Below are 10,211 nucleotides of genomic sequence, written 5' to 3'. Positions count from 1 at the left end.
CTGCTATCATAGTTTACATAAAACCACACAACATAATCTTTGTAATATTTTATAGCAGTAAGTTTGTTAGTATCAACACGAGCTTGTTTTATCACTTCAGTAACAGTATCAAGCACCAAAAAGAACACAGGACTGCCTGCCCATTGCAGAAGTTTTCCCAGAAATCCAATTGACAGCGAGGACTAAAAAACAAGAAGATTAAATGACTTCCCTAAATATTACACTCATTCTCACTACTCACAAGAAATGAATCCTCTTCTAATTCCTCCTTAACTTCACTTTTGTTGCTTGTAATATTTGTGGCAATTAGTTCTAACCAATACATGGAACTAGTTCTATGTACTATCATTCAGGAGTTCCTGAATCCATAGATTTTCCTACTCTAAAATGTGGAATAGTCATATCAAAATTATTCTCCCTCTCCATAGAAAGATAAAGAAATTTAGATTGCTTAAATATCTTCAGATCTCTGTCACTGAGGGAGTTGTCATTTTTAGATTTTAACAATATTGATTTTGGGACAAGCGATAAAAGCATAGAGCTGCTATAATTTAGTACATTTACTATCTCACATAAGCACTTTGGAATCCTTTTATGTCATAGATAAGGGGCTTTCTTGGATGCAGAAGGCAAGCATTGCAATATTTCTGCAGGGTGCCTAAAGCAATCCACTATTTGATTTTCAGTTTTTTAGATTCCATTTAAATGGTTCTTCCCAGTAGCCAAGTATTTCTAGAAAAAAGATTTATCAGTATACTGCAAATCTTACATTTTTAACTACAAAAAAGCATCAGTTGTTTACACTCCTCCCTTTCACACTCAAACATTTTACATCCTTTATTTACTAAGGAACAACTCAACAATGCAACAGCTTGCTTACCATGAATCCTTTGATTGTTCTGTAATAGGAATCTAGTAAGAGAGCTCCAAGAGAACAAACTTGGGAAGTCCTATCCCAGCCATCTGAGCAATGCACTAATACACTCGCGCTCTCGACCGCTATTGCCTGCAAAACAGTTGTTTCTTAGTCAACGTTCTATTCTAGAAAGAAATCAAAATTTATAAATAACTACAACAGCTATTTATCCCAAACTCATAGCATAAACCATTTTATTTAGCAAAACCAGAAGAATGTGTATTATGAGGAAAGGACTTTATACTATCAGAGAGCTAGAGATTTCTCTCCATGGAAGTATAGAAAATTCCTTATAAAGAAAAGAAATTCCACTACCACCTTTGCATAAGGTAACAAGAACATCTACAGTGGTTCCCAGTTCTCTACCTCTTACAAAACTAAACTCACAAAAACCCCTTGCAATGCATACTAAGAAAGAAGCAGACTAACCTGTTTGGTGTGTAATGTGTGGGAAAAACCAAAACCAACATCATTACGGATACCCACTTGCTCATCATTATACTACACAAGAGTCAAGGACTAGAAAATATTTATTAGCTACAGCTAAGAATTCAAATCCTGTTAGCCCAGATATTTCTGAAGGTCATCTTTAGGAGAATCATCCTCTTAACTAAAGCAACTCCTTGTTATTTCACCTAATAAAAACAAAGATCCACGTGGTCTGTGTTTTTTTTTTTTCCACCCAGCCCCTCCTAGGTCAAACCCTTGGCTTCATGGGTGCCTGGCAAAGGCAATTGTTCCTCTGAATTCTTCACAAAGAGTCCCATTTTCTTGCCAAATGAAGTCAGCATAGCCAGTTTGCCTTCACTGCAATTAGTGCCCCAGGAGTTCTGTTTTTCAGGGTACACTAAATAATAGTTTGCTCCATCCACCTCCAAACTGTTTACACCTTTCATAAATACCTAGAAGAACCAGGGGGCATAAGAATCCCTTCATCTTCCAATAGTGACCAAACGCATTCAAAAAATCCCAAAACATTAGCTAGCACATTTAACATCTTCAATCATAAAGAAACGTGTAACACTTAAAATAGCGTATCAGATGTATCAGTGTAGCATCTACCTCCAAAAAGGTAAACTGCAGAATTTTAGAAATTATATAATATTAAGTATAATTTTGCCTGATAGCAAGTCAGCTTCCCATCAAATAAAGCAGCAGCATGCAAGTTACCTTGACAAGGAAGACTGCAGCATCCAACACAGCTTTGATGTGACGGAGCCATCCAGAATTCTCCAAACCAGACAAAAACTCATTGACAGACAAGCCCTTCGTGCCACTGACTGAAAGAAACCAAGAGTTAGAAAGCCTTAAGCAGCTGCAGCTACCTATACCCTGCAATGAAGAAAGAATAATAATTGTATATTATTTCTAATGCCCTATAAGTTCATTAGAAATCTTTCAGGAAACAAACACTCAAATGGTTAAGAGGGGTACTACAAAACATTGTCCACCCAAAATTCAACTCTGTAGAACTTCAGTAACCACGAATGACAAAAGTAAGATCTTTGTGTCTTTTTGACAAAGTAACATTCGAAGTAAATACAATGGTTATCCCCAGCAGGGAGCCTTACCCTTGCCTTACTAAGGAAGCCAACACAAATGCCAAAAGCTTACCAGAAATACTTAAAAATTACAACTACTAGTAGGAAGTAGCTGCATCCAGACAACACACACAGGTCAGAGTAAGTCAGACTGTCAGAGTTTCATCACCTTCTCCACTCTGCTTAGGAGAATAAAGTGAGCGCAGTACAAGGGTATGGTGAGGAACTGAAAACCATCAAAACTTTGTCTACCTCCAGACTTGATATACTACAATTCTGACTGATCTCCACCATTCTTCCCTAGTATACTTTGATCCTGTAGCAACAATGCCAGCTGAGAGGGCAGGGAAGAACTCAAGTTAAAGGAAAAATGCCTTGCAGCATAGCAGCAAGAGGTGTAGATGTAGGCTGAAACCTTCTCACACACTTACCAATTCACAAATGAGATGGATAACCTGGTTCTTGTACAATTTTGAGTAGCAACTCACACAATTACATTACTGCCCAAGCATGACAAACTTTTGAGAAGAAAAGAAATATCTGCTGGCTTATATAGCTTCAGCTATGTGTGATTCTAACAGAAGATACCAGAGGTTGCTACCTACAAAAATACCTGCCCCTGCCACAGTAGAAGCCTACTTTCCACCAAGCTTAATGGTTGGACTTAATGACCTTAAAGGTCTTTTCCAACCTAAACGATTCTATGATTCTAAGCTAGTGGGCCCAAGTGAAAATAAAAAGACTCTGTAACCAAAAGCTATCAGTGGGGATATTCATACAGCAGCTGCAAAATAATCTTTATCTGACTATGGGAGGAAATGAGTCAGTAGGTAAAGTACAGAACAAAGTTCACCAAGTCATTCTGTGATGCAATTTCATGTTCAGTTAAGTCCCCTGATGTAACGAAGGCTACAAACTCTTAAATCACTGCCTCATGGAGCTTTCCTCTTCTCCAGCTTTGCTAGAGCTGCACTACATGTTTCTCAGCTTTCAGCCATTCAAGTTCTGGTATACTCCCCATTGCTCAGGAAGAGTCATAGTGCCAGTTGCTGCTGAATGCTATAACACATACAGGCTTCCAAGTAAGTATTGCAGCACCTTTTCTAAAGGCCATAGATCTCTGTCATCTACAAAACTATTTATCAAGCCATAGCACAATAAGGTAACAAAAAGATAATAAGAAACCCCTAGATACAAGACTTACTTTTAAAGGTTAGTCTGCAAATATCAGTAGAAGCAGCCAAAGCTATGCTAGTTTTCCCTGGTCTTAGAAAGAGATAGCATCATCAGGCAAGAGTTCTGCTTCTGAAAGGTCTAGCATATGGAGGAAGTCGGCCAAGAACTACTTGATCCTTTCAGCTAGCTCACACTCTCTACACCAGTGGTTCCATACACCTGTTCAGTCACAACAGTACACAAACAGGTCCACCACTCTATGGTAAAGGAAAGAAACTAAAAATATTAAAATACCTGGAAATTCAAACATCTGCAGGGAAAGGATTGGACAGACAAGGCAATGTCTAGAGGCACTATTCATGGCTGCTCACCCCTACATTCTGTAGCGTACGGTTTTAAAGCACAAGGTTTCAGCTAGAACAGGCTTCCAGCCCTCAGTTTGTTTTCACCCAGATACTGCTGTCAAAATCTGCTGTCGATCAAGATTTTCAGCTTGGTAGAATTATCTCACCACTAGTATTTCCCCTTTCTAGCTAGATTTCTACATTTTTATAAACCAATGCAGAGATAAGAACACATATGTTGAGCCCAAAGAATTACTTTCCATGTCTGTGAATTAACATGGACATTTTTATACTACTTAGTGATGAACTAAAGAAATTGTATCAACACCGTTTTGCCACTTTTATGCTGAAAGGAAATAACTTCCAGTCCCTTACGGTCCCTAAAAGGGGTCAAAGATGATTTATGGTACCACTAAGATGTTTAGCTACTATCTACTAGCTACTATCATTCAAGACAGTTTCGGCTATATGGATCCCATCATAAAAACACATGCCCTGCATGCATGTGAGCCTCAAAACCTTAGTGTTCCATCGTTTGATTGTCCTTATACACACTACTAGCAATGCGTCAGGCAGCAACTAAAGACGTGACTAGAATCTGCAGACTGAAGCACAGCGTGTTGCGGGCAGAGATTGTTTTAACAAATAAAAAAACCCACAAAAACAACCAACCCCATCCACCATACAGACACTTCACAGAACCCACAAAAAACCCCTCAGTTAACACACTTCCATCATCAAAATATATGCAGCAGCCCACATCGGCTATTATTGAGCCTCTTCCTCAAATGTTTCCTGCAGAAATGCTGTTTCTTGACATATGCAAAACCTTTTTGCTTATCAGAGGTCAATCTCTTCTGACACCTAATACTACATTTTTGAATATATAAAAACTGGACTTCTTATTTAATAACACAGCCACAAATTTAGTCTATGTAAAGATTCTTACATTAGTGTTGTATAGATGGGCAGTCTGCCCACTGGGGAGCAGAGTCATCATATGATCACACTGAAGAATATTTTTGAAAAGTTTTGTTTCACTGCATGCAAAATTTCTAAATAACAGCTGAATCTGAGATGAAGAATAGACTGCAAATCCCCCTAGCATACTTCATGGTTTAGTCCCATTACAAAAGGATGTTGTAAAGGATTCTGCTTGCAAATGGAATCGTTAGATTCTGAGGGAAATCAGGCATATAGACAAAGAGCCTAGGAGCAGGACACATGCTGAAGAATAAATAACAGTTGTTTGTTATAAATAAAACGGAGGACAGTTCCAGTTCTATTGTCTGAGAGCAATAGCTACAGAGCAGTTACAATGGCTCTTGAACAGACAGGGTCACTGGTATCATGTTCCTGATTTGAGAACATTCAGTTCAGCACGTCCAGGGGAAACTAGTATGCAGAAGTTAAATGGCATTTTCCTCATTTTAAGCTACAAGCCAATTTCATAGCATTTCCTTCCTGATCACCCCACTGATGGCACATTCCGACAGGGGTCTGAAGAATAAACTGTTGCATACCTCCCTAAATTTTAAGGGTATTCCTACCCCTAAAGATGCTTCTACTTCTAGACTGACATTCAGCAAAACTCTAGTGAATTATACGGACTGAACAGAAGTAGAACAACTGTGTTCATTTACCCTAAAACCTGATCTGGAGAACAACTATAGACATTATTCATGACTTGGTTTCAATGGAGTTTAAATAAACCAATCCTCCAGACAAGGAAAAATTACAACATATTACATCCTTAATGTAAGCTACAGAAAGACATTTGGTAAGTCCTGTTGGTAGGATGGTAAGTCAAACAGAAGGAATGTGAAGTCTGAAGTTTAACTGTGTAATGTACACACTTCTGCATCAGACTTTATTACATGGGAGCAGGCCTCTCAAAAAAAAAAATAAAAAGACTTATTATCTAGCTTTCTGTAACTGAAGATAGTAACAAAAGAAAAAGGGATTATGCCAAACTTAAAAACCTGAAATTCAGGCTCACACTGCTCATCTTTCCCTTCAATAAAGTACATGCAGGAATAACCACAAAAATACATATTATCAAAGCTCAGTAGCATTCCATATGGAGTGCCTGAAGAATAGGTTAGCAGCAGATGCAGGCTCAATGAGAGTGAAGTAAGACTACACCACTAGTCTGTAAGCTTTCTTGACCAATGTAGCCACATCTTCATCAAAATAGGCTTCCATACAAGTGTAAGCCTTCTAGAATTATGCAAAATTTCCAGTCATGGAGAAGGCAAGCACTTATATATGTATTGTTTGTCAGGTGTGGAAGCCTGACTTCTGCTGCTGTACTCTAATCTCAGTATTAATACTCCACAGAGTGCAGTATTAATACTCCACAGAGTGTCTTAAATTGGTTTTCAGCTGTTTACCCAAATAAAATATTAACAGAACTATTTAATAGGCTTTCTGCCTCTCCATTTTCACCACCAGCTGGCAGGCAGTGGTATGGTGAAATGACTCACTTTCCCCCCTTCCCACAAACACTTGAAGATGTACCTATACAAGCACAGAAGTGGTTCACCAGGTCAAAGAGCTCAAGTTTTGTACAGACCATGAGCTTATTGTGAATTCTGTGGAACTAAGTGGCCCCTGAAGAATCAGTATTCTATATATGAAAATTATGTACAGACACACATTATTTTGTGTATTTATATTACACGTGTGTACACACACATATACTTGGAAAACACAGAAGCCTTTCCCACCAGCCACTGACATACTAATCAAGTTCACCCAAAATATGCACCACTCAGTTAATTTTCTTCAAAATAACTCCATTCATTTGGTTTACAGTTTAAAGATAAACATTTGAGGTAATTCATTACTACAGGGCAGAGCAAACTGGTACTAAACAGAGTTGGAATATAGTATCGAAATATCAATAGTTTGTGTAAGCTATTATTAAACACTTCAGAAAAATATTTATCCTATTTTCATATACCATATTATAGCACAGTTAGAACATACCTTCCAGAAGTTTTTGTAAGCTCGATCTCATTACATGAATGTTTTCAATGCCAACAAACTGGAATCTAATGTTAGAGTAGTTGTCTTCATTCTCATAGCCCTTCCCAGCAGCTCTGTTTGCCATTGCATTAAGCTTAAAAGAGCAAAATAAAATACTGAAAACCAGTGCTTGAAATAAAAATCTCAAATTAAGAAACAGAAGTCATGCAATTTCAAAGTAATACACTGGGAAAAGAAACCACACAAGAGCACATACCATAAACAGATTCTAATGAATTAACAGTTTGTGGCAAATCAGCTTGAAAGCATTCAAGTGTAAGAAAGGCATGGTACATAAAAAGCAACAGGCAGTCTGTATTTAGAGCTGACGTATCTGAATAATGCATTTAATAATTTCCTCTTCTCTCCTCCATATTCCCACCAACAAGCCTTTACTTATCTCCAAACATTTCTGAGCAAAAACACTACAAAACAATTAACCTAAAAAGGAAAAAGCCCCAGACTTAACCATACATGTGCTTTCCAGGTGTTCTAAAAACGTCAGTTTGGGGTGTAAGAAGCTAATAAGTTGCTGCAGCTATAAAAGTTGCAACTATTAAAAAAACCACTGAACTTCAGGCTCACGCTACTCATCTTTCCCTTCAACAAAGTACATGCAGGAATAACCACAAAAATACACATTATCAAAGCTCAGTAGCATTCCTATTCTGACAGTTTCAGTCTGTCAGACGGACCTACTGATGAACCCTGCTCAAAATAAGTGCAGATCTTACAATATAGGATTTTCACTTTACAACCTTGTTTTCCAGCTCCTGTGTTTGGAGATTTGCATGAAATGGATACCAATTTCAATGCAGATAGGCCTAAAGAATAAAAGCTACCCCACACATTCTGACACAGGTCAAAACACCAACATAATTAAATTTAATTAGACAGTGATAAAGTATGACCTCAAAATGCTACAACAGATTTTCCCTTACTTCCTGTAAGAGGCAGACAGCAATAGCAGTTTTCACAGAACATTTACAAAGAACACAGTACTCCCTCCCATTCTAAAAGAAATACCAACACAGCTCACCATTTCATGAATTTAATTTCAAACAGTTACAATGACTTGGATCCCACTCAACTATTCACTCCTTAACTATGCTTTAAGTATATGCACCTCCCCAAAAGCTCACTAGCATATTCAGCAATTTCTAGCTGAGTCCTGAGAGGGGTTCAACTGCTTTAAGAAAGCAAGTAATTAAAGACCTGAATAGAGAGGCTTAGCCTTACCTTTAAAGAACATTTTTGCCCATGATGGAGTCACATTTACCTCCAAATTTTCCAGAATTACACTATGTCCCTGTACTCTAATGTTCAGGAAGAGAGCCTAGTCTGTAAAACCTGAAGTATGTACCTTTGGCCTGGTGTCCATGACATACATGTAGCGATTTGAAGGATTTGCTTTACTGATGGCTTGCAACATGTGTTCATCTTCCAGGCACCTGGCACTGAAACCTGATAGAGGTTGACTGCATCTGCAAATTGCAGCCTACCACAGAAAACAAAGAAAAAATTAGCATCAGTTTAATACACGTCTTTCAAACACAGTACCTGCAACTTACACCTAAAGGTTTATCAAAACATTTTTTTCAGGCTCATCTACATGGGCAAGGTACCATTTTACATAATGGACCTCTCCAAGTACAAAAATTCCAAAAAAAAGTATAGGCTGGAAAGAATACACTTTAGGAAAGCAAGTTACTTGCTTGGTATGAAATTAATTATGGTTGGTTTTACTACTACAAGTACAATTTTACTATTGCAAGCACAACATGTTATCATTAAATGTAGTTTTCATCATGTGATTTTCAATGACATTGTATTTCAGAATGTATCAGGTGCATCTTCCAAATAGTAAATTATTTTCAAATGCATCTAATAACTTAATACTCGTCCTTTGTAAATTCTTCAACTCAGCAAGGCAACAATCCTTCTCTCCCTTCAAAGATATCCCCTAGCAGACAGGCAGATGGTACTTCACACCACTCTACCACACCCTGCAAAATCTTATTTCCCATCCTCTAGTTCTTTTTACCTTGGAAATTCCTCAAAGAACCAGTTCTATTCTTTCGGTGTTTTGTTGTTTTGGGTGTTTTTAACGCCCATTTTGACCTAACAGATTTTATTCTTGATAAATTAAGGAAGACAGATCAGTTGACAAAAAGCTATCTTCAGTTACATTAAGTTCATTTTCTAGCAACTTTAAGATATTCAACTGATTATCAACCAATTACTTAAGGTTTCTTTTGAACTAGCTTAGCTTAATTTAGCATCCTGTTTAGACACCAGTGACAGCTGTACTTAAGATTATAATGAGTTATACCATTCTTATACAAGTCACTGTACTTACCTCCCCACCTACTCTGAACTACAGCCAAGTGTTGAGAAATACTTCTCAGCACATTTGCATTACGAGGAAGATGTACTATACCTCTTTATTTTTATGATAATAGGACAACACTGGGAATCTTCCTTTGCTTCTGAACTTGGAGCTACCAACAATTATGGGCTTGCTTGCAGTTCTGGGAACATAAAGTTCTCTAGGATAGGTTTCACAAATCTGAAAGACACATATACACAAGAAGAATTTTATCACCAAATCACTAAGGTTGGAAAGGACCTTCAAGATCAAGTCCAACCGTTAACCCAACACCACCATGCCCCCTAAACCATGTCCCGAAGTGCCACATCCACACATTTTTTTAATACTTCCAGTGATGGTGACTCCACCACCTCCCTGGGCAGCCTGTTCCAATGCTTGACCACTCTCTCAGTAAAGACATTTTTCCTAATATCCAATCTAAAGCTCCCCCAGCACAACTTGAGGCCATTTCCTCTTGTCCCATCACTAGTTACTTGGGAGAAGAGACCAACACCCATGTCACCAAAACCCCCTGTCAGGTAGTTGTAGAGAGCGATAAGGTCTCCCCTCAGCCTCCTCCTCTCCAGGCTGAACAAGCTCAGTTCCCTCAGCCACTCCTCATAAGACTTGTGCTCCAGACCCCTCACCAGCTTCGTTGCCCTTCTCTGGACACGCTCCAGCTCCTCAGCATCCTTCTTGTAGGGAGGGGCCCAAAACTGAACACAGTATTTGAGGTGCGGCCTCACCAGTGCCAACTACAGGGGCACAATCACTTCCCTCCTCCTGCTGGCACAGTCTATTCCTGACACAGGCCAGGATGTTGTTGGCCTTCT

General features: G+C 38.4%; 1 protein-coding gene across 1 annotated transcript in view; it reads right to left on the bottom strand.

Moving 5' to 3' along the window:
• MTMR6 (myotubularin related protein 6) overlaps positions 1 to 9,576 on the bottom strand; it is a gene marked incomplete at its 5' end in the record, with an annotated part of 14,306 nt that extends 4,730 nt beyond the window's left edge. Inside the window, 5 exons of the mRNA XM_010289099.1 lie at positions 881 to 1,006; positions 2,087 to 2,196; positions 6,969 to 7,101; positions 8,371 to 8,505; positions 9,448 to 9,576. Of these exons, the coding sequence (XP_010287401.1) occupies positions 881 to 1,006; positions 2,087 to 2,196; positions 6,969 to 7,101; positions 8,371 to 8,505; positions 9,448 to 9,576 (633 nt within the window). The remainder of the gene's footprint in view (positions 1 to 880; positions 1,007 to 2,086; positions 2,197 to 6,968; positions 7,102 to 8,370; positions 8,506 to 9,447) is intronic.
• Between the last annotated feature and the right edge of the window lie 635 nt (positions 9,577 to 10,211).

The sequence above is a fragment of the Phaethon lepturus genome, unplaced genomic scaffold (assembly GCF_000687285.1).
Source record: "Phaethon lepturus isolate BGI_N335 unplaced genomic scaffold, ASM68728v1 scaffold17926, whole genome shotgun sequence".
Classification (NCBI taxonomy): domain Eukaryota; kingdom Metazoa; phylum Chordata; class Aves; order Phaethontiformes; family Phaethontidae; genus Phaethon; species Phaethon lepturus.
This window is presented reverse-complemented; position numbering and strand designations above follow the sequence as displayed.